We start from the raw sequence: 25,067 nt of genomic DNA on the forward strand, positions 1-25,067 counted from the left end.
AATTATGCATATTATTATTATTTATAAAAACAAGAATAAAGAATAAATAAGCAAAAACAGAGTTGAAGGTTTGTGAGGATAAATGTGAAGATAAAAGCAGCCACTTCAACGTCAAGGAGTCTCTGAATACGTAAAAGAGATGTTGCAGCACAACAGCGGCAGAGCTAACGTCCCCGGGGCCGAGGCCAGAGAAGGAAAGGCTGCTTTAGGGTCAATGCTGTAAAGCCGCATCACGAATAACCCCGTGCTACTGCAGCACGATGCGATTGCATCTGTTCTCAGGAAGGTGGTCTGCATACAGGAGCTGTCTTCGTTTTCAGCATCCAATTTTGGCCCTCCTCAGGGGACCCTACACCAACGTGCCGGCAGGCAGCGTTAGGGCCGGGTTTCGCCGCCTCAGAGGCGCGGCGGGGGCGACCTATATTTGGCTTTTCGACAGGCGGCCTCTCCCGCCCTCCCTGCGAGGGAGCGGGCAGGGAGGCCTCGGCTCCAGCGGCGCCTCCCGCCCCGGCGCCGCGCTCCTCCGTGCCGCCGCGGGGCGCCGTCGGCCGCTGCGCGCCTCCGCCGGGGCGTGGCGACGCCGCCATGGCCGGGGGCGCTGCGCGGGCCGCGCCGGGGAGGGGCCGGCGCTCCGGCCGCGGCGGCTGCTCCGCGTAGGGCCCGGCTCCCCCGCGCCGCGGCCTGGCCCGGCCCGGCCCGGCCCGGCCCGGCCCGCAGGTGAGTGGGGCCGCCGGGGGGGCGAGGCGGGGGCGGCCGGAGGGCCCACGGCCGCTCGCAGGGCGGGCCCGGCCCGCGGGGGCGGCGGAGCCTGGCAGCCTCCCGCGGGGGAGGCGCTGGGGCGCCCGTGCGCCGAGGCCGCGGTGAAGCGTTGCTGGGAGCGTCGCTCGGCGGCGGCCCGGGTGACGCCCCTGCTGCGGGGGGCAGATCTGGCAGAGGGACACTGGCCTTAGCTGGCTCCTCCCGCCCGTAAATTACGGAGTGGGAACCGGGACCTTTCTTGGGTCCGGGGCCGCCACGTTAACGCTGCCGTGGTGACAAAGCAATGGCTGCACCTGCCGCCGGCCTCGGGACCGAGGAGGAAGGGGGGGGGGCAGGGGAGGCCGTGTGCCCCCCCTCCCGCGCGTCTGGTTCCCCGCCTGCTTTCAGCGCCGTGCGGCTTCTTCCCTGGAGAAGCACCGGTCTGAGCCGACTTCCTCCGGCTGCTCGGATTGAAACGTGTAATTCCGAGCACCACGCGTGCAGCTGTGCTTCACCGCAGGCTTTGCCCTGATATTTGCTTTCTCTGCTGATGCATTGTAAAAAGTACGTGACACAAGGGAAGCCTTATTTTTAAGTGAAAGTGTAGTCAATGCTATTCTAAAATACAGTGCTCATAAGAGACACCGGCCACCAGGCAGCTCTGTAAATATACATTTATATTAATTTTGCATACTGCTTGTAGCCTGATTGACGTGGCTTCACTGTTTGTTCTTCTTTGCCATGTGTTGTATGTCTGTGCAGTTCTTATCCAGGAGCTTGTAAGTAATGAGATTATGCAGACCATTTGAAAACAAGTTCAGCTTAATTCATCAAAAGAATCAGCATCTTGGCAAGCCATCAAACAGGGACATCTATGGATAGATGCAAACTCCTGCGGATATGATGAGAAAATAATTATATTAAAATGCTTTTCTTTCAACCTGCGTGTTTCAAACACAAAATTATTCCAGGAAATGGACTTAAAATAAGAAAACATTCATCTGAGTTTTTACACACCTCTGTTAATATTTGTTTTTTCTGCCGTAGTCTCGTGGAAGAGGACAGAAAGGGACCTAACCTTATCGTTCTTGGTAATAAGAGGAGAGGAGCTCTGCCTCAGTGTTTCCTCTCAGTCCTTATTTCTAGAAAAGAAAGGGAAAAGTCGTCCCTTAGTTTCAGTACCTTACTTTAGCATACAATAACTTCATAATGAGAACTCAAATGATTGCTCATTCAAGCCATTTTTATATCAGAATGATTTTGAACAGATGGAGGGAAGGTTAGGCCCACGTGAGTAGTTCTGTGGAAGTCAGTGGGCTCTTTCTCGGTTTAGAAAGTCACCAGAGTAGGTGTTTGTTACAGGGCCCAGTAACTTGCTATGTAGATTATCCATGCTCAAGCTGGGGGGCTCTGTGACCACTTAAGTTTGAGGTACTGCTGGAATGTGACTTGCCTCTCCTGTCTGTCCACCGTTGTGTGATCCTCGTCATTGTCCTTGTGCTGGGCCCTGTGTTGCCCAAGTCAGGGAAGTAAGCTGGCTGAAAACTACCCAGATGAACATGTGATTAGATCTTTTTTTTTTTTCCTTTCTTTCTTTTTTTAAGCTGTATTTGTCTGTGGCTAGTGCTGGATCAAGGGAACAGAGGGATACGAAAGCACAGCTGCACGTGGGACTTTTTTTCTGGTAGCATCCTATTGTGAGAAGAACCAAAAGTTCTGAGTTGTAGTTGGAGCATTAGGAGGAATTGTTTCCTGAAGTTAAGCAGGCCTTCTGTTACATTGCCCACGAATTGTGAAAGGTTTGAGTATCCTGCTCTTTAACGAGGAAGAGATTAAAGGAAATTAGTGCGTAGTGGAGGGCAATCAATGATATTGATACGGTAGAAATATGTAAGAGGAAGAGCAAGATGAGATACTGGCAGTGACGAGGTAGCGTGGAACCATGAAAATGAAGATGAGGAATTTGGACTTGCTGGGAAAAGGCAAATTATCACTGAGAAAACTTCAGAGAAAGTAACCATAGATAATTGAGGCTCACTGCTTCTCTTAATGCTATGCCGAGGAAATAGGCCTCCAAAGGAGGGAAAATGATGATTAAAAAAAAAAAATTCTCTTTAAATGTACTGCAAGGAGAAGGGATTGAATTAAGTATTCCAGCTTTCAGATTGCTTTTTAAGCAGATTCAGTGCTTTTTGTTGTTTGTATCCGAGAAGAAAAGCAAAAACCATTATTGATTGACTTCATGCTGGGTAAAGAAAGTTTGTTCAGTTTTGTTTCCCAGCTTGATTTAGAGAACTTGTCAACAGTGAATCCCTAATATAAGTAACAATACATCAGAAAGTAGTAATAAGATATTCAGGTAGGAAAACTAGTACATGAAATGAATCAAAGTGATTGTATCAGTCAAAGCTGGAAATGAGCTAAAATATTAGTAAGTAAAATGTAAATGCACCACCACATTACATTTAGTGAGTCATTCTGTCCTCTTTGTACGTAGGTAGCCTTTTTATGTATCTGGAAATGGAGCTTTTTACTGAGAGCAGATTTGATCTTATGGCTCTGGAGGAGTTATGGGAGGGATGTTTACTTACAGGTTCTGTAATTCCCTTCCCCAAGCCTGTATCTGGTTTGTTGATTTTAATATTAGAAGAGATTCTTAGCATAATCTAGTTTGACCTTGTAGGTAATGTAGGCCATAGTTTTCAGCCTGTGATTCCTGGTTTTAGCTTAGTAATGATAAACAGCTTTAAAAGAAGCCTCTGCTATTGTTCTGCATACTTTTTAAGATAAACTATGTGCTAATGTTTATTATAAACTGTTTTCCAAATTCGGTAGCATTGACTGATACCCTGTGCATGCATATTTCAAAAGAATGTAATGCAGTTTAGAAGGGACAGATTATTTTTCTTTGGGCATTACTAGTCGAGAGTGAGAGTTACAGTTACAGGCTTCTCACTTCATGCTGCTATTTGGAATATAATCCAGAGGTAGAGCAAAATATGTTATTCTGCCCTTAGTATACCTCTCCAAGACACAATTTGGAAAATATTGCATGAGCCGTTTTAAAGACTTTGCCCGTTTTTTTTCTCGTCCAAGCCTGTTATCGTTATTCAGTAAAGGTCTCACTTGAACTTTGAGCTGCCTTTCACCTATTTGTTTTGGGGGATTTTGCTTTTTAAAACCATATTCTGGCACTTACTTGTGTTTATTATGAAACTACAGCTTGCCATGATCAAAGAGTGTAGTTATGTGTAAGTCTGATACTTTGGTACCGTTTAGAAATTTGTGGTGCTCTATTCTGAAAAAAAGAAGCAGCGAACACTTGCTGTTCCTGGAGTTTCAGATGCTGATATTTCAGATGTTGGTCCATGGTCTCAAGGGTTGCAACCTTCGTTTCTCATGTCAGATATGCAACAGTTACATAGCAATAAATGCAGTATGGACTTCTTCAGTGTTTTTACTCTTTGTGTATGATTTTATAGAAATATGAATTGATATAATCCCTGTCATACAGCCATGGCAAGTAGAGTCTGTTTAAGGTCAGGTTAGATATTAGCAAGCTATATATGGTTTGTTCTTTTTTTTTTTTTTTTCTTCTCTCTCTGTGGAAATAGCACCTATGCTGGATAATACTTTATGGCATTTTTGTTTTTGAGACTAGTTCTCAGATTATTTTTTATAGTATTGACACTTAACTGATTTGCAGCTTTTAGAAAAGGCATAATACACAACAATACTAATTTTATTCTTTCCCAGCAAGTACTAATGGGAGCAATCAGAGTTGCTGTCAGAATTTAACAACCATTTTGAGTGAGCTTCAAGTATTTTACATTCATATATGTGGAGAGAAGTACAAGTTAACTAGTTATCTGAGTGTCACTGATATTTACTGTGATATTATTTTGTTTATTTTCTCATAGCCATCTTGACACTATGTGGAAATGGAGTAGTGGAGATGATTCTCCTTCAAAACCAGTCGTAAGTATTGAATTACTATTAAAATGACAATTTCTTTAAAACTTATGAAGTGGAGAATCTTGAATTGAGGATAAACTAATCATATTTGCTTTTTGTAAGGAAGTTGCTTGACTGGTTTTACCAAGATTCAGCGTTAGGATGCCAAGTCAAGTTGGCTTCTTTCTTCCAGTCTGCTTGGTGTTTAATCCCACATGTGTAATACAGCTGCTTGATTCCTCTTTGCTATGTTTATCTTGCTTTAGGAAAACATCTGTAGAAATTGCATAAACTTTATTGCAACTATGTTTTTCATGTATAGTATGTTCAATATAAGTATTTTATCCCCAGTAAGTTCAAGAACACTATTACTGGAAATTATGATGAAAATCCAGTAGATGAGGAAGCTCAGTTTTAGATACCTACAGGCTTTGATGGTTTTGCTGTATTCCAAATAAATATTCCTAACACCTTCTAAGTTTTATAATTTCATGTTATTGGAAGGAAGTTCTCTGCCAGACTTGGGGCAGTATTCCTGAGTAAAGGAGTCCTTGTACATAAGATCATCATCATTCAGTGTAGCTATTTGTTATTTGTATGGTTTTCTTTAACCGTCCAAAATCAGGCTGCCCACCTTTTTTATCTGAAATGATCTATTACTGTAATTGTTTTCAAGTTTATTTTTGCTTCTTTCTTAAAAACTTAAGCTGCTTTAGAAGTCCTGGATAAAGCAGATATTCTTGAAAGATTTTGTTTGTTAATACACACAGGACTTAGCTGATTTTCAGGAGGACAGAGGGGAAAGTTGTTATTCATAAGAATTCATAATCTAGACATGGGTTTATAAAGATGCGGAAAAGGAAGATACTAAAGGGAATTCCTAAAGGCAGGAGAATACAGGAATTGCTTCGTCATGTTCAAATGTACTAGCATATTTTTCTGACTAAACTGTTAGGGTTTTTTTTTTTTTTTTTGTACAGAAAAAATCAGATTATTATGGTTATGTTACAAAATCTTTTAAATGTGATTCTGTATCAGCCCTTCTGCTATTATATCTATCAGACTAGCTAAGAACTGTCTGGATAGTGCGTGTAAGTTTTAATAGTGCACTCCAGTAAAATTTGAACGTGCTAAAAAGCTAATGACAGTTTTTGCACAAACAGTGTTGTTTGCACCGTTTCGTTTCTTCAAAGTGAACTTAATGTCTGCAGGCTGCTGGCTCAGAGCACGCGAGCGGCATGTCGGTGGCTGATCTCACTGAGCAGCTGATGAGGACTGAGCAGCTGGTAGCCCAGCTAAAGGAACTCGTCAGGGAGAAGGATGTGGAGCTTCGCAATAAAGACCGGCAGTTAAAGGTACTGTGTGTGTCGTCCTGTCAAAAGGACTGTTTAAAGAAGAAAAAATAAGAAAAAGACTTCAGTCGTTTTGCTACATACAAGTTTGTAGCCAGGTATATCAACTGCAGGAAAACAGGAAGCAGTGTTCACAATTAGTTGGTTGTGTTTCTTGGACATTACAGCTTTTTGCCAATGCATCTTCTGTTTCTAAAATTGTAACTCGATTTGGATATTACATAAGCAACATGTGTTCCCTGTAAGAACAGGTGCATTTAGTACATGCAAGGGACAAATACCAATTGCAGACTGACTTTCAGAGAAACTCATGGTCATTTTAGGCTATATATGGAAAAAATACCATCCAGATCATTACTGGACGTTTAGTAGAATGCCAGCTTACCTCAAACTGAGTTTCCGTAGATATTTTTTCATTTCTCCTTCCATTATAAATTTTTTTTGTTTTATAATGGTCATATATTATTAATGCTACTACATATTATCCTCTGCTTTTGACTGGCGTTACTAGAAGGAATTTATATGTAATGTCCTGAAGACTTTTGAGGATTTGTCATTCTGTGTGACTTTTTAAACAGCAGTAAGTCTGGTCTGTTCCTGAGAAAGACTGTTTTTTATGCTTTTTAGAAATCATCTTCTGTGGAAAGTAACAACCAAGTGTTAACACACGAAATTTTCTAAAACTTATTATAAATTAAGGCTCTTCCTTAAACAAAATTAAATATGCTATTTTAGTGTTATGAAAGTGTCTTTCTTAGGGCATCAAAAAATAAAAGAATCCTAAATCAATATTCTTGTTAAAAATTTAAGCCTTTACATTGTATTATTAACAAAAAACAGAAGAATTTCTTACATCATAATGCCATGGATTCTACACAGTAATAATATCCATGTGCAAAAAGTTTAAATTATGAAAGGGAGATTGTTTTATATACACAGACCTGTAGCACAGGATGTAGTAATGTCTCTTCAGAGGAAAGATTTTTTGGTAGTTATTTTAGATTTCTGTTTTGTTTTGCTTTTAATGGGAGGATTGAAGGATGCAGTTGTTCACATATTAATTTCATTCCTTCATTACTCTGGTTTTTGTAGGAGGAAAAGGAATCTGCCGATGCCAAACTTTCCAAAGTAAAGCTGCAAAACAAAGCCAAGGTTGCATCTTTAACCTCACAATTGGAAGAACTTAAGAAACAGTTATCAGCATCAGGAGGCCTAGAGGCAAAAGCAGAACAAAAAAAAGTAAGTGTTCTTACATTTGAAAGTAGCCATCATTTCTGTGATGCTGCAGAGAACCGTGTGCTGTACCCAAACATGGAACTGAAGTCTAAATTTTGAGCTGAGTCAAATTAGGATCAAGGTAGGGTGTGCAGGTGTTCTTTGTCCATCTCTGTGTTTCTAACTCATTCCTCTTCTATCTTTTTATAGTAATTTAGAAAATTGTATATTCCTTTTGATATCTTTTAGTAACTTTTTTTTTTTTTTTACTAACCTTTGTCTTTAATATTTGCAGCTCAAACTTTACTCTTAACACATGTGAACAGGAAGATAAGTTGATGAGATAAAGTGAGAACAAAACTAACTTTTTAATTTTAATATCCAAGATGAAAATAGAAATGTAAAAATGATATTGGTAGCAAAATGTAAATGTGTAAGAATCTCTCATTTAAGTGACCAGTGTTCTACTGTTAACAGAGATGCAGAGATTTTCAGATCTGTTTTTAGTAATGGAGAGGTTTGAGTAGACTTGTATGTCTTTAAAGTAACATACTTTGACTTCATACAACTTCTAAAATAACTTCAGTGGGGCTTTAATGTTTCCAGGTCACTTCTTTTTTTTAAAGAGATGCTGAAATGGGACAGAGATAGATCTATTGGATAGATCTATTTGGTCTGTTGGAGTCCCAATATGTCCTCCAAAGCATGGAGTAGCTAATTATTTATGCTTCCAATCTATTTTTCTAGTAAAGCATATTCTTAGCAATTGGATTTGGATATTTTTTGTAAAGGCAAATAATTTCTGTAACTCAGTATTTGTACCTACTGAATGTTGTTTAGAAACATTGTGCTTTGGAGCTGTTTAGTTTACACTTAAAGAAGAGTCCCCCCCGCCCCCCATACTCCTTTGTTCCTCTGGCTGAATTATACAGATTACATTTGTCAGAGGAATTGTGTGCCCTTGTTGCAGGTTTCAGTCCACTTTGCATCAATGACTATCATCAGTAATTAAATTCTGAAGATTTTTAGAAGCTTGATATAAATACTGTTTCTGCTTTGGCTAATTTCTACTTGGAATAATTAAAATATGAGAGAACTGAAACATGAACCATGAGTAAACTCTACTTTTTTTCACCAGTACTGTTTGAATAGGTAGAGGTGCAGAAGTCAGTCATTACCTAGTAATGGAATGTAAAACTCCCTGTCTTTGCAGGCATCAAGAGATGGCGACCAGGAAAATGCTGCTGCAAATCGTGGGAAAATATTAGTGCTGAGAAGGAGAATTGAAGAACTAGAATCTCAGATCATACAAAAAAATGAAGAGTTGCAAAAAAAGGTGGTGTTTTATATGATGCTAAGTGTATGTTTTTACGGATTCGTGGTGTAGGATTATATTTAAAGATTAGACAGATATGCTGAGAATGTTCTCTGCTGAGAAGGTTTTCTACTGAGAAGACAGAGAACAACCCACCTAGGCCAGTGCAGTGAGAATTCTGTCATTTGTGTCTTCACTGAACACTGAGGCCTCTAGTCTGCCTTTATAGTAGCCTGAACATAAATGGAATAGACAAACAAAAATGTGAACTTTGTGGGTTAATGTTAGCTTTAAATCTCTCATTTTGAATGAAAATGCTGTTTTGCTTCTGTTTTTCTTGTTGGAAAGAATAAGTCATAACAGGAAGAAACGTAAGCAAGGAATGATATCATTTAATGATTTATAGTTCTTCTGTGCAGTGGTCTGGTCTGTGGAGGTTACTGTTGACTGTGGAAAGTTGCATGCATGTGAATGCTGCAGTACTTCAGAGAGAGTCTCAGTAATCAAACATGATAGTCAAAAGAGATTCAGGCTGTAAATTTGATTTTAATTGTTTCAGTATCCTAAAATAGGCAGTAAGGAGATGAACAGTGCAATCCTGTCTTCCATGCCATAGATGATAGGCGTATAGGTTAAATGCCATCTTTTCATTTTCAGAATGCTGAGTTGGAGGCCCAGCGCTGTCGAGGGGCTGAAATGGATGCCATGCTAGCAGAAAAGGAAAAGAAGTTAGCTGAAAGAGATGCCTATATCATTGATTTACAGATAGCCTGTGGATCAGGTGGTGTTGCCAGTGAAATATTCTTGCCCAATGAAGAACTGAAGGTATCGTATTAGAAGCTCAATTATAAAATCTCCATAGATGTTTCAAGGAATCAGCAAATTCTGATGTGTTGTACAGTGGATCCTACTCTGAAGTACAAATCCCCTGCAGTTATTCATGTGAATAAAATCTCTCTATTGATGATTTTCATTTACATTAATAGATCTGCATTTATTTGCTTCTTTTCCAGAATCATTTATAGGAAAATATTGAAATGTTTTGCAGTATTATTAGTATCAACTTTGGAATCTGCTGACAGATTTCACTCAAAAGCAGGCCTGAATTTAGATTTTAATGCTTTAAGTGAAGAGGGCACTAGTAGTTGGCTTCATGATGGTTGCTTTGTCTGTTTTCTGGGTACATTCCTCTAATTGTTTTGTGGTTTGCATTCTGAAGAATCAGCTGTCCATGAAAGAATCATCACTGCAAAGCATGCAGATTCTGGTTCAGAATCTTACCAAGAAGGTTGGAGACAATGAAGAAAAGTGTAGCTTGTTCCAGGAACAGATTGAGAGTCTTAAAAATATTCAGAATAAAGAAAGAGAGCGTTTCCAAGAAAGAGAAGCTACATATATGGAAAATGTAAGTAAACCTACTGTAAAAAAGTTTACATTCTTTGGTGGAAGAAGTAGTATATTGGCTATGCTGTCACTCTCTCAAGAACTTCTATCTTCACCAAGAACTACCTTCACTAAGAAATGCCATACTTAGTTTTGGAGGATTCTTGAGTGAAGATTGAACTGGTGATTAGGTGAAGTGAGAATAATGAAACAGTAGGTATTTTGTGCTGGTGATAATTCAAGTTGAAAGCATTGTGTGAAGAAGGACTTTAAGGATGTGGCTTACAGCTGGGAATGGAGAAACTAACGTGTAGCAGGGTGAAATGAGTTGTGCAGAGTTCTAGTCAAACAACCTCCAAACCTCTCTTTCTTATTTCACTACATCTGAAGTTGTGCTGCCAAAAATGCATGCATGCAGTGGCTACTAGTGTTTTTGGATTATTGTAACTATTCTTAGCACAAAATGGCCGTTTGGCAGATTGCTTTCACTTGTGCTGTGAGCTGTTTGGCACACTTTTGAGCGTGGGAGCATTAAAAAAATTGTATTTTCCTCCTGATTGACCTTGGGGAAAAAAGCCGAAAAAGTTTGGTGTACTTAATGGGGAATTTTCTAGAAAAGTCAGCAGCTGGTAAACAGGCCAGGACAAACAACACTCCTTTAGTAATACTAAAAAAAAAAAAAAAACTCTAACTAGGGAACACATCATCCATTTATTGGTGCTACGAGGCTCTTCTGGCTCCCTCTAAAGTTAGATCTCTGATTTCAGTGTAATGTGCTTGACACTTCAGAGTTTAAGTTCTACAATGTATAAAGCTGTTCATCTCAGTATTGCCTGCATCATTTTTGAGTTTATTTACCTGTACCAGAAATACTACTTTTGATCCTGAACATGACTGCCCCTGCATAGGTATTAATTTTGATACAGAAAATAAAGGAAGAGAAACAGTGGAGACTCTAAAACCCATCTTGATGAGCACAGTGTACTTACTCACTCATATAGAAATCTGGGTAGGACTTTATGTGAAAAACTGCTTATGTTGAAAAAGAATCTTGAATTTTTATTCAAAATATCATTAGCAAGTTCCTCAAAGTTATATCCAGTTCTTATAAAAATCATAAGGTAGCTAACAAAGACATGCTGGAAGAAGAATACAAGTATTCGAAGGTGAGACTACTAGGTTTCAAAGCTGCCATTTGGGATTAGCTCATAGAAGCATGCTAGAAATGGATATGGTCTGTGTGAACTTCTGGAAATGAAATAAGTATCAGAACAGTGGCATCCAAGAGGGGAAAGTGGAGATCTGCTGTATTAACAAGGATTAACAATATTATCGTTCTCGTTTAAAGTTTACTACTATGGAATTGAGACAAATTTCGTTGAAGTTGAGGGTTTATCCACATGCACCACTGACTTCCGAATCACTATACAGACTGTTAAGTGGAAGCAAAATTTAGACATAATATAGAATGTTTTCTCACTGTACTTTTAATTAGACAATTCAGTGTACTTTTAATATGTCCTCATGGACCGGTTTCCTATTTAATTTCTATATGTTTTCAGGTTCGTATGTTTCAAAATATTATCCAGGAAAAGGAAAAGGAACTGGAAACACAGAGAGAAAAGCATGAGCAGGAGCTCTTTAAATTAGCTGCTAAATCTGATGCAAGTGCTGACCTAGAACAGGTATGTTGGCTTGGAAAAAATGTAGCTTGCTTTGACTTAATGAGCCATGGGAAATTTGGAATCATATAATTAATAAGTTCTGTGGCACAATTCAGATGTCTAGTTGGGAAAAAATAAAGGTAAGTCTTTTTCTTTCTTTTCTGAAAGAGAGAGAGAAAGAGAGAGGAGAAGGATCTGGGGGTCCTGGTGGACAACAAGTTGACCATGAGTCAGCAATGTGCTCTCGTGGCCAAGAAGGCCAATGGTATCCTGGCCTGCATTAGGAGCAGCAGTGCCAGCAAGTTGAGGGAGATGACCCTCCCTCTCTACTCAGCCCTGGTGAGGCCGCATCTGGAGTACTGTGTCCAGTTCTGGGCTCCCCAATGCAAGAGAGACATGGAGTTATTGGAGTGAGTCTGGTGAGGGGTTACTAAGATTATTAAGGGACTGGAGCATCTCTCATATGAGGTAAGGCTGAGAGAGCTGGGAGTCTTCAGCCTGGAGAAGAGAAGACTGAGGGGGGATCTTGTCAATGTGTATCTGAAGGGAGAGTGTAAAGAGGATGGGGCCATACCCTTTTCAGTGGTGCCCAGTGGTAGGATGAGAGGCAGCAGGCACAAACTGAAACATAGGAAGTTCCTTCTGAACATGAGGGAAGACTTCTTTACTGTGAGAGTGACTGAGCACTGGAACAGGTTACCAAGAGAGGTTGTGGAGTCTCCTTCCTTGGAGATATTCAGAAGCCGCCTGGACACAATCCTTGGAAATGTGCTGTAGGTGACCCTGCTTGAGCAGGGGGATTGGACTAGATGATCGTAAGAGGTCCCTTCCAACCTCAAACATTCTGTCATTCTGTGAAAGTTTTAACTCCTTTATTGATTGCTTGATTTTTTTTATATATATTATTATAAATATATAATTTATTTATTTTTTTGCTAGCTACTAAAGGCCTTGAAACAGAAGCTTCATGAAAAGGAAGAAGTCATGCTGGGAAGGACACAAGTCATAGACATGTTACAAAAAGAACTGGATGCCAAAGACCAGCAATTGAAAGTAAGAGATAGCTTATATGGACCACTCAACTTGTCTGGTCAGTTATGAGTTCAAAAAGCTATTTGGTTGTGTACAAAAGATAATTTTGCATGAAGTGTTTACCCAGTGCTCTGGGAGGCTTTGACGTGCTAATAATGCAGCCATATTTGGGCGATCAAATATGAATTCCAGTAGGAAATGGACTTAAAGAAAAAGTAAAACCCATAAAATATAGCACTGTCAGATGACACCCTTCGCTTGTCTTTATTCATTTTGGGAACTCACCATGTAAGGAAGGCTTTTTGCTGTCAAAGATTTCAGTTTCTCTAGTTAACTACTGGAGTGAACTCCAAAAGTGAGACTTTTCAAAGAGAATGTTTCACTAGCAGCGTGCTTTTCCTTAGGAAGTGTTTCTACTGATTGCAAAGGCAATCAGGCTTATCAAGGTTCTTTGTGTTTAAGCACCTAGCACGAACCTCTGAATGCTGCTACTTCAGTTCAACAATGTAGAAAATGAACATTGTGATCTCTCAGATAGGATTTTAGGACTCTTTGCTGAAACAGACACATTATAGCCTGTCCAGGAAATGACAGGTGCTAGGTCCAGCATTTTAGCTACAGTCTTTTCAACAAATTCTCATCTTAGTAAGAGGGCTGTCAGAATCAAAATCTATTAGAAGTAGTTTCAACTACATAGTCAGGTAGAGGTGATTGGTACTGTCCTGCTCAGGTAGTCAAGTTCCATGGCAATTTAAGCCTAAATAAATTGGTGCTTCATTTGTCTTTTCCATTCATTCTTGTCCTTTGCCTTATGCTGAGGATTTTTTTTTCTTCTGAGTTAGATTTTTGTCTGGGTTAGATGTATCTTTCTATACAGAGTTACTGCAGGAATAGATGGTACTGTAGTGCTAGCACACCATGGGGACAGAAATGCACACCTTGTGGGTAGGAGGAAGGCTGGACTATGGCAGCATCAATTTGAAGCAGTTCAAGAGGAACGCAACCTCAGCCTTAGTATTAAGAAAGGAAAAAGCAGGAAACCTCTATTTATTTACATAAGCAGTTTTATTCATGTTTTGAAAATGTTCACTCTTGTTTTCTGCACAGCTTCTTTACTTGGACAGTTTACATTCCTATGATATGTAAGTTTTATGCATCATGACAGTAGTTTTGTACAGCGTGTCTGATATGAGTAGACTTTTCCATTACAGTGATCTGCAGTCTTTTCTGCCTCTTTATATCTAAAAATAACTAGTGTGAAGGCATTAAAAACAGAATAAGCACTAAGAGAGAACTAGCAATACAACAGAGCATGAAGATGAATTAGATCACAATTCGCAAACTTTAATTTTTGAGGAGGCAGGTAACAACATCTGGACGGAATTGTAGCCAGCATTCTTTATCTTTGGTATCACTACTAAAAGAGATCTTCTTCCATTTTTTTTTTTACTGCATAGAACCAAGCATTCTTCTCTCTTTTTTTATTCCACTTGACCTATGGAAGAGGTTGAATGTAGTTTTGACTCAAATCGTGATGTCCTTTTATTGGACTCTCAGCTAATGCCTTGCAGAGTCACAACTGAGATACATGTGGTAGAGCCAGGTGAACAACAGAACCACTGATTTTTGATTATAGTATTTGGAGGGGTATATAGGAATACAGATATAACATTTGACAGCAGTACTGAAAAAACATTGCATTAAAATATAACAGAGATTTTTTTTTTTTTAAACAGGAGGTTAATGAAAACCTGAAACGTCTTCTGTCTGAAAAAGAAAACCTCCAGTCTAAACTGGATGCTGAGAAACATGTAATGAGAGCCCAGTTAAGAGACATGATGGAGAAACATGAGCTTGAAATGACAAAAGTTCGGGAGAAATATAATGCTGAACTGCATGAAATTCAAGAGAAACATGAAACTGAGCTGCAAGAGAAAGATCAGGCCCTGTTTCAGCTTAAGAAACAAGTGGCAGAATTAAGTGGTAATGGACAGAATAACTCAAAAGAAGTTAGACATCTGGAGTCTGTAACCAAAGAAAAGATGGAAGAATTAGAAGGTATCCTATCTAAATGTAGTCATTACATACGAAGGGTTCCTTTTCCACACAGTTACATATTGTATGCCAAGTCCATAGTGTTGCAAGTAGAACTTCATCAATGGAAGAGTTATCTCCAAACTAATTAAGAAGTATCAGTACTCAAATACTATGATGATGAAAGCTATAGGCATAACAAAATAATCTCATGAACTGTAAATTTCACCCTACGTTTCCTAGTGTTATGTTTTTCTTCTCTAAATGCAAATTGTCTCATAAAAATGTTAATTACTGTTAGCAATGGAGTTAAACATAGATCTTGAAAAGTACTCCAATTGCATTAATAATCTTTCTAGGGTTTAAAATAATTTTTTAAAATATCTGTTTCTTAGTACAAGTGAAATTGAAAACAGAAGAAGCCAGCAAATCTGAAGCTAAGTTTCTGAAAATGAAGGCTTGGTCTAAATCAAGAATCAAACAACTGGAGGATGAACTGAAAAATGTATGTGTAACATTTTGTATTTAATATTAAATGCCTGTTTTTGAATCTACTGTGCTTGTAGATCTGATTGGAAAAAAGTAAAATATAATGTGAGTAGAATATTAAAAGAATCTCTTCAAAGTATCCTTACATATGAATAAATATATAAAACTTGCATGGATGTTAAATGTTGATACAAGAGAAAGTTTCAACAAAAAATAGTACCAACTGGTATTACTAGCATTTGGAGTAAATCTGTTAGCAACTAACTAGTTTATTTTACTTTCAAATACTAGAAAAACAGCTATTCTAAATCTTACTAAAAAAATCATTTAAAAAGTTGCATGGACTTTTCTGTGTTTCTGGTATCTTGATGCATTTGAAAAACTTCTAACTATTTTCTCTTTTTAGTTTTCATCAAAGAATAATGACATATCTGCCTTAAACAATCGTGTCTCAGAATTAGAAAGTGAAAAGGAAGAACTACAGTCAAAACTTCAGTCATTACATGAAATCAGAACTCAAAATGGTAAAAAGAAAAAAAAAAAGTTTTTTGTTTTCTACTGAGGATGATTCAAAGTAAAGTGACAAAGATAAATGGATTTTTTGGGGTTCATTTTAACAGGAATAATTTTTAAAGTGTTTTTTCTGTTTTTTTGTTTGTTTATTTTCAGATTATGAAGTAGCTTCCTGCCAATGTGAACAATAGCATAGAGTGCTTAAGTCAGAGTTACAAGTCAACTTTTTCCTGTCTAAATCTGCCTGTGCATAACACTTCAGCCCTTGATGTGTTTAGACTTAGACTTTGGCAGAATGTGCATAAACTTTTCCCATAAGTGGAAAAGGCACCTTCTTAAGATAAAAAGCAAGAACAAATGTATTTGTAAGGTTTGACAGAGTATTACGATAAACTTCTAAGAGTTGTGAGCTTTGAAGTAATTTAAGAATTATCTCAAATATTTCTCCTTGTGCAAGTATTTGAGAGAGAACTTTTGCTTAAAACCCTAGAGAGGGAACTATTTTTAAAATGAAGCTCTGTGAGGGGTTTTTCGTTTCATGTTGTGATATTTTCTCCAGCTCCCTTTCTGTAAACTGAAGATGGTGGAATTTTCAGTCCACCAGTCTTGTTTGTTAGCTATTTAGATTTAAAGCATTCAGCTGTATTTAATAATCAAGAAATCAATTTAGTAGTTAGATGAGCATCGTAGCCCAGCAGAGGTCTTTCAACTAAAATGAATCCTCACCTGAATTTTAATTTTGAATGTTACTTTCAAATTTTGACTGATCTTCCTGTTAGATTTGTGTCCTAATGAACCTAATATATTGTTTTTGTAGAAGAATTGTTGACTAAGCTGGAAGTCTATGAAGAGCAGCAAAGGAAGTTGCAAGCTGATCTTGACCAAGTTACAAAGAGAGCTCCTTCACAGGTTAACTGCTTAAAACTGATTTATATAAATGATTTATTAGCTCAAAGGGTGCTAATTATACTTTCAAAAGTGTGAAAGTGTGTTAGCTGGATCTTGGAGTGAAAAATTAATTTACTAATACACAAAACTGACATGATGTCAGCAACTGTCTAGTTGGATAACAAGCCTTGAATTACTTAAAGATCGATTTCTACCAATTTTGTCACATACCTTAGATTACATTTTCTTAACAGTTTACTATTTATTTAGTTGCATTTCACATAAGTTATCAAACGTTGCTATTATTTTCTGTGCAATCTGGATAGTTTTCAGCAAGCAAATAACAGCAAAAATCTTAACAAATGTACAGGTCCAGATTACAAAGTGAGAAGAATCAGAAAATTTTACTGAAAGACTTTAGATGTATACATTAATCATGGTAATTTTGTACTAGCAGCAGAACTAGTTTAAAACAGATTAATGTGTTTTGCTAAAAAAAGAAAAATCTTTTTTCCCAAATTTTGTAGAGAAGTTGGACTTGTTCTTGTGGGCTAAAATCTTGAAATAGTTTTTATTTTGATGGGAAGACGGAAACCTTTTTACTAATTCTGGTTGAGAAAAAAGGTAATAACTTTTTTTCCACACATAAATAAAGTTGAATTATTATTTTCTTTTTTTACTATGAGACATTGTTGAAGATGAAAATGTGCAACAAAAATATGTTGGTTAAAAAAGTCATTTTTGGCTTAATTTTTTTTTCACATTAAAAGTGCAACCAACAATAGTATTCTACATATATTACTAAATGGCAAGACTTGCTTTTTACGTAATCTACAATGATAATTATCTGCTTGATTTTCATGGGATTTTGGTTTATACAAAGTGGTGAATTATAATGGGTTGTTTTCCCTGTGAATGGTTTGCCAACTTACAATGTCTTTTATGTTTGCAGTGGGATTTGGTAAACATATTTTTCATGCCTGACTTCTCTTGTTAGGCCAGTGAATCAGGTAGTGTGGATGAATTGCAGAGTCAGCTGTTGGAATGGCAAGAGATTGTACCAGAGTCAGAGGAGTCCCCTGATCAAGTCAGAGAAGTTAAGTCTGCTATGGCCTTGAGAATGGCTCAGATTGAAGAGGAGAGAGAAGGTGAATTATTTTATTTACGATAAAACTAGGTGATTGTATCATCTGTGTCTGCAGAAGTTCAGATTAAATTGATGTTCCACCATGATCCATTTGTGTAGTCAGAGATGTATATAGCTAGTGAAATCGCTTAAGCTCGCAATTTCTACTTTGTCCTATTTCCTAGAATCTGTTTCATACATTCATCCTTTTTGTATCATTTTTATGAGTAGATGTGCTTAATCTATTTGCCGTCTGAGTTGCTGCTCTTTAAGACTGCTTGAACTTGCTTCAAAAGCTTGCTGACTACATATGAATGGGAACTATAGTGTTGTTTAGAACTTGATGATAGAAGATGGTGCTTTAATAAAATGCACCTGAGTTGCAAGTTCATTATAGGTCTCTTTAAATAGAAACCTTTTTAGAGCATTTAATAATCTGTTAATAAGTGTCACTTGTATAGATCACTTGAATAACAGTAATTGGTAATGATTTGGGACTGGTAAAAAATTTTTAATTACCTACAGAAAGTAATAATATGTCGGGTAATCTCAAGTTTTATACTTTCCTCAGTTATTAATAAAACAGTTAATGAGAAAATGAAGCAGTTCCTATTAAAATCTGTAAAAGTTAAGTTAAATTTCAGATAGTGTTCATTTTCTATGTCATCTAGTACTGCATAATAACTTTTCTCCTTTTATTTAACTGTATGTGGATTAATGGCAAATTTTAATGTGCACAACCTACCATTATAATTAATACAGTTAGTTAATTTGGGTAGTCTCTTTTAATCTGTGATTGAATTATTTTTCATTTACGTGATCAGTTTCAAGTTCAGCATGTAAGCATATAAATGTTTTAAGAATCACGTCTCTTCTTTTTGAGGGATTTATGCACGTAATGCTTTGGGCATTGAAAGAGAATAATATTCCCTTTGTTAAAAGTACCTGTTATCTCATCTGTGGCAACTACAGATCCACATGCAATATTAATAACCGTTGTAAAATTTCATCTGTGTCAGTCCGTGTTTAATTTTGCTTTTTTTTCCCCTTGGGGTAAGCATGACCTTTCTGTTTCTTTTTTTCCTGCCGTTACACCTGATGAGCACTCAGCGTCCCTTCCCCCTCCACTCCTACCCTACACTGCGATTTGGTCAGCCAGTGAGAACATAGTTTCCCATCAGTTTTGTGCATGCAGGTTCCTGCAGCAATGGCAACTTGTAATATACTGTTGCTGATTTCTTCTGTTGATGCCTTTTCTGAAGAAATTGCCAACAGTACCTTATAAGATTTGTCATTGATGGTATGTGGTTTTTAGTAATACATGTAACAAATGCTGTTTTTATCTTGATTTTTTTCCCCCCTTGCAATGCCTATGACTTCATTTATATTAACTGAATCATCTTTCTTCATTCTCCTTCACAGTAATAGCTGACTCCATATTTATGTTGTAACTTTATTTAAAGAAAAATTTTTTGGCTTGCTGCCATTAGTTGTAACCAAGTAAGAATCAAATTTATCTAGATATTTTTAAGAGTACATGAATTCAGTGATATTTAAAAAAAATTATATTCCCTCCCATAAATTGCAGAACTTCGCGTGCATTAATATTACTAATATTTTAAACAATTTATAATGCTACTACTCATTCCATGCATGGAATAGGCAATGGAAATTTGCCATATATGCCAGTTGTCTGTGTTAGAATGAATGCGTCGGGAGCTACATAAGCCTAGAGGATGTCAGTATCGATAACATTTATAGACTCTGGCTTGTTTCACCTGCAAACCAATTTAGATTGTGAGGTTTGGTGTGAATAGCCACACCAGGACATGTAGACACATAATTAGTTAATTTCAATACAGTGCGTATCAGAAAAAGATCGTTCCAGAAAGTATTTCAGTTTTTATGTTAGATATAATTGCAAATCAAAGGCTCCTTAAGTTGTCATAAAACATTAGAAAATCCATTTACTTACTAATTGTTGTTAAAGCAATGCTGAATTTAATTGGAGGCATTTTAACACTTGCTGAAGTGTTTTAAATCATTCTAAAGCTCTGATTTCTAATAACTTCAACCGAGAAAAATGCTTTCTCCATTGATATTGTCACTTTTGATATGGCAATGGTAATTTTTTTTTTTTTTTTTTTTTTTTACTATCAAGTTTTCGATGATTTGGGTTACTAAAGGACCATGTATCATGCTTTATGATTATACTTAAAAACAGATTGCATGGAGATCAACTTTAAGAAATTTAAATTTGTTTTTTCAAAGAAGGGATCAAATTCTTATCTGAAATAGCACTTGCTCCTTGAATTGTTCTGATTGCAGTGATACTTCTTGCAAAGAGAGGTTTAAGGCATGGGATCAGAAAGACATTTATTTTTACAGCTTTAAAGAAATGTGTATTATGATTTTTAAAATTAATAATTTTAGAATCCATACTTGAAAACAAAGATGTGCAAAACAAGCACCGATAAAGTGACAGTGCAAGAAACCAAAGTGTAATTAAAACCAAAAAGTAAAATACAGTTTAGCAGTCCTATTGAAAAGGTTTTTTGAAGTCATCAACTTTTTTCCTCCACTTTTTTTACAGTTAGGTATGAAATTCCAAAATATTATAGGAAGAACTGCTAGTAGGTTTTAATGATATTTGTGGTCCAAGTCATCCTGGTACAGCTCGGATGAAAGCTGAGAATTCGCAGTAGGACTGAATCTCTTAATAGTTTATTTTTTACCTCACTGGTGCATAGATACCAGTTTTCTGAATTTTATGTGCTGTGAGGACAGCAGTGGATTGATATGGTTAAATTGAAGATCAAATTCATGTAGATGTATTACCTCTTCAGTTAAAGTATGGAGCCACCTTTATTTTCATTTCTTTGCACTGGATTTTCTGTTTTGTCTGCTTTGCATGAAACATCTGTTTCCTAATCTGTCACCCCAAACGTGTTTTGTCATATCACAAAACAGATGGGAATGTACTTAAAATGAAAATTCATTTCTAACAATGAACAGGCTACATACTTAAGCTTTCACGTTCTGAATTTATTTAGTGTGTGTATTTACAAATGATTCTGTATTTGCCTTGAAAAGGATGGTATTAATGTCTCATAAGATGATTTCATGCCAGTTTGCACTGTAACACATGCTTGTGACTTCCTCAGATTATCTGACTTTGTAGCTAACACTAAAATTGAAGTTGAGAGGGACACATCTCATTTTGATAGAAATGCATGTGATTTTTCAGTTTATAAAAATTACAGCTGTCTCAGCTGATGGCTTTGTTATACAAATTAGGTATTTTTAACCTGGTAAATTTAAGTGAGGTGTATTTGGCATTTTAATTGGTTGTATTCTTCTAGTAGCAACATAACCTCACCCCTCCCGGTCTCTTCTATAAAGTCTTCTTTTAGAGCTGATGAATAAATAAAGTTAGACTTCAGTTTGCTTCTTTCTTGTGAGATATGCAGACATTATTCTTATGTTCTACATAGCATTGTTGGAGGGAAATCTCAAGGTGAATGCAATGGATTGCTTCTATGATCTTGTTCCTGTCAGTCATTCCTAGGGACTTTGGTCTGTCCCTGATCTCTTTTTGTGTAGTAGTGTCTGATATAAATGTAATTGCTTTCCTGTGGCACAAAACTGATTGAGGATGACTGGTTCTTTCCTGGCTGCTCTGATCCAGCCATAGTCTCAGGGCAACAGGAGCTGGAGGAGGAACTGACCACAGTTCAAGGAATTGGCAGGCTACACCAGGGAAGAAGAAAAAGCAACCAGACCAGCAGGAAGCTTCAGGTGGGTTAGAGAGTATGAGAGTCTATTTTTACCTGTATGCTAATTAAAAACATGGAAAGTCTTATTATTTATATAGTGCTTTACACCTAAGTTCTTAATCCCCTTAATGTGTTTACATCAGTCATGTAACTGAAAGGTAGACAGATGTAAATAAGTGGTTTTGGTGGTAAAATAAGTGATTGTGTATGTAGCCGGAAGATGAGGAGAAATTCTAACGGCATCATACCTTTCTGTTTTTTGAGTCACGAATCTACTCAATTTTGCACTGAAATAATGAAGAGCTATCCTATGAGGCAATTCACATGCTTCAACCTATGTACATGTTTAATATGCAAAGGCTGTTTTTGTTCTAAATACAGTCTTTATAATTTTTTTTTGTCAGTAGATCATTACTGAATAATCTGTAAATAGTACCAGGTCATTCAGGTAGTCTTCTAAGTAGTTGGAGATGTTACTTGTAAGGAAAAAATCATAATCTTTTGTAAGAAGAATTAAGGGTGTCAGTGTCACATTGATATTTCATTGGAAGAATAATTTTATATTTATTAGCTCTAATACTTTACCCTGAGTTTCAGAGGACCCTATTAATTGTAGAAATCAGGGGTCCAACTGAGGTATCCAGAGGTAGCCATCCATTGACCTTTAGATGCCTTTAGATGAGTGTCTTTGGAGGCCTGGCAGATATTATACAAAACCTGTGGGAGACCGTGGCTTTCCTGGAACAGTAACTGGCTGCTGGGCAATTACTCTAGTGTCCACAATGATACTACATGCTTATATTTAGCACCAGGATCACTTGCCAGGCTTCAGGATTTTTAATTGAAAATACCCTTTCAATAACTGAATGTGTATTTTAGCCTTGCTTCTTCTCTTCTTTTAACTAAACTTCACTTTCATGTTTTGTGCTTAGGAAGAATACAGCTTTGATAGAAAACAATGCTTTCCAGAGTTGAATGTCACCTTGGATAGCACTGATTCAGCTGAAGGAGAAAACATGGGAGGTTGGTGGCCAGAGTACACTTCACCTAATGCAGGTGTGATAGCGACTAGACAGTTTATTAAAGCATGCACAGCATCTGTATTTTGTGTCTATTTTTGTTTTCAAATTCAACTAACAAGCCATTTGTGGTGTATTCTAATCTTTGTTGAATTTTTTTGGCTTGCGTTTTCTTCTGTTTCATTTTGAAGCATGTGCGTGCTGGATGAACTGCCTAGTTTTGATTCAAAAGTAGGATATAAATATGGTTAAACACTGGGATTAGTTGAGCCCTGGTGCCCATCAAATATCCTATTTGGCAATATCATACATGTTTTTCAGTTATTAGTCTTGTTTCTGTGAATGTGTTTCCAGCCTATATGACTGTATGTTGCAGAGCAGAATTATATTCCATTGTTTTATCAGTTCAGTTTTAATCTCAGAGGTCTAGTTTTTTAATGCAGATTTTTTTTTATATCTGTGACAAAGGCTGAAATTACATCTTATTGGTAAAATGGACTGGATTCCCTTGCAAATTTTGATACAATCCAGTTTACTTTGTTTATTAATACCTCTCTAGAATCTGATCCTACAAGGACACGATTAACTAGTGATTAAAGCGACATGAGCCAAGTTACTGGTTGAGCCACAGTACTGGTTAGGATACCTTTGCCAAGTTCTCTAAGAATTCTTGAGCTATGCAGGTTGATTTTAGTTTTTGGAAAGTGAAGGATACTTCTGTTGTCTACTTTTTGGATGTGCAGGACCCATTGGAAATAGCTGGGAGCTAAATGTGCCCAATATCAATGAGATTGAGAAAGTAAAGCCGAAAGCCATTTCTAGACTTCAGGAATTTTTGAAGACCTTTCTTGAAATCCAGTTTTTCCTTTTGACTTAAGTAGGTTTGCGGACTGTAGTTGAAGAGTTGGAATTGGAAAGAAATCAACTGCAGGAACAAATTCTGTGTCTAGAAGAGCGTTGTCAGGATTTGGAAGATAGATTGCAGCTTCAAGGTAGAATGGAAGCTCTTCAGGTGAGCTTTTGTAGTTGTGTAAAATCTGTTGCGAAGAGAATTATTTACTTCTCTGTTTATATTCTTATAATCATGGCCTACAGTAAGGCAAAAGTGTTAATTTCCAGCTAGCATAAGTATCTAAAGCCTGTTTTGTACTTTATGTTGCAAGAGCATACATTCATAATGTATCGTGATGTCACTTAAGCTTGTTACTTTTGTTCAGCAAAAGTAGAAGTCATCACACAAAGAGAAACTGTGAAGCAATCTGGAAGAAAGCTTTCTTATTTGTTGTAGAGACGTGCTGAAAGGCAACATGATTTTCATCGTTGTCTGAAAAGGCCCTTATGAGAAGGTCAAGGTTTTGTTGCTGCTGGCATAAATCCGCCTCTTCTTATGTCCGTGAAGTTTCTTTTATTTATAAGTATGCATGCACACATATATATGCGCACACATATATAAAATGCACCAAAAGGAACAGTAAACAAAACGTTCATTGGAAGTTATTTTTAATACTGCTGAACAGATAAATTGTGTGTGATATTATTTAAGCCTAGTTTTCACAAAATGACACAATTGATCTCTTTCTCAAACTCCTCAGTGTTGATACATGCCTCGCAGTCCTTTGTTAAATTGCATATATAAATTGAATTTATTAATATCGAGATGCAAAACACCATTGTATTAATTAATATTTGAGACTCTTGTAACAAAGCCTTTCAATACAGGTAACGTTTGGTGTAGAGGAAGAAGGGCAGCTATTGAGGGCGGTACAGGTGTGTTTTGATCCTCCAAAGTGCTAGCTTTTTTTCACTAGAGGTGACAAGTTTGCCATGTTTGTCGAATTTGCTGTTGATTCTAGATGTGTGTTCTGCTTTTGGTTTTTGGTTGTTGTTGCTGAATTTTTTTAATGGTTTTACTTTTGAATTGGTGTGGTGAATCTGGGTAGAGTAGGCGATTTATACTGTGCAAAAAGACTGGCTGTGTGAATGAAGCTTGCTTTCTTTTTCTTCTTTTTCTCCACAACTGCCCATATATTATTCTAGTCTCCTGCAGGTTTTTGCATTCCTTCAACATGAAAAAAAATATGCCAAGAAAACTGCAGTTTTGGTACTGTCTTCAAACCAATGTGGAGAGTATTTTTTCAAAGCAGTAGCTTCCCCTGTTAAGATAAGTAAGCTGCCTTAACACAGTATGAGTGTGTGTGTGTTGTTTTCGGTATACAGTTGTATGTTTGCACTGATACCTGCTAATATGCTAGAATGTGCATCTATTACTGTGTGGGATGTAAGTACCCTAAAGAGGCAGGTTTTCAGGACACCAGTTCTCTTACGCTATTCTGGATGTCTGTGAGCAATAATTCTCTTTGTTGTTTTGTTGCAGAATGAAAATGAACGTTTGCAAACTCAGCTTGCCCAATTACGTAACCAGCAAATGCGAGATGCCGAAAAGCATCAAATTCTAATCTCTGGTTTGAATGAGCAGCTGAAAGGGTAAAGTAAATGTTCTTTACAACTCTGCAGGATTAGCTTTCTTTGCTTTAAGATTAAATGTCTAGTGAGCTACAGGGTGTATAAG

General features: G+C 37.3%; 1 protein-coding gene across 3 annotated transcripts in view; it reads left to right on the forward strand.

Annotated features, from left to right (window-relative positions):
- Window positions 1–543: 543 nt before the first annotated feature.
- LOC112983090 (golgin subfamily B member 1-like) overlaps window positions 544–25,067 on the forward strand; it is a 46,753-nt gene continuing 22,229 nt past the window's right edge. The window contains exons 1-18 of one of the 3 annotated variants that reach the window (XM_064512805.1): window positions 544–717; window positions 4,659–4,716; window positions 5,904–6,047; window positions 7,137–7,283; window positions 8,473–8,595; window positions 9,232–9,399; window positions 9,794–9,979; window positions 11,520–11,642; window positions 12,561–12,674; window positions 14,390–14,711; window positions 15,083–15,192; window positions 15,583–15,700; window positions 16,507–16,598; window positions 17,575–17,725; window positions 21,392–21,501; window positions 22,412–22,535; window positions 23,380–23,510; window positions 24,873–24,982. In XM_064512805.1, coding sequence (XP_064368875.1) covers window positions 4,672–4,716; window positions 5,904–6,047; window positions 7,137–7,283; window positions 8,473–8,595; window positions 9,232–9,399; window positions 9,794–9,979; window positions 11,520–11,642; window positions 12,561–12,674; window positions 14,390–14,711; window positions 15,083–15,192; window positions 15,583–15,700; window positions 16,507–16,598; window positions 17,575–17,725; window positions 21,392–21,501; window positions 22,412–22,535; window positions 23,380–23,510; window positions 24,873–24,982 — 2,318 coding nt within the window. In that variant the 5' untranslated portion in view covers window positions 544–717; window positions 4,659–4,671. Of the gene's footprint in view, window positions 718–4,658; window positions 4,717–5,903; window positions 6,048–7,136; window positions 7,284–8,472; window positions 8,596–9,231; window positions 9,400–9,793; window positions 9,980–11,519; window positions 11,643–12,560; window positions 12,675–14,389; window positions 14,712–15,082; window positions 15,193–15,582; window positions 15,701–16,506; window positions 16,599–17,574; window positions 17,726–21,391; window positions 21,502–22,411; window positions 22,536–23,376; window positions 23,511–24,872; window positions 24,983–25,067 lie in introns of all 3 variants that reach the window. The other 2 variants (XM_064512806.1, XM_064512807.1) reach the window with 2 other exon arrangements.

This window comes from Dromaius novaehollandiae, chromosome 5 (genome assembly GCF_036370855.1).
Source record: "Dromaius novaehollandiae isolate bDroNov1 chromosome 5, bDroNov1.hap1, whole genome shotgun sequence".
Taxonomy (NCBI): domain Eukaryota; kingdom Metazoa; phylum Chordata; class Aves; order Casuariiformes; family Dromaiidae; genus Dromaius; species Dromaius novaehollandiae.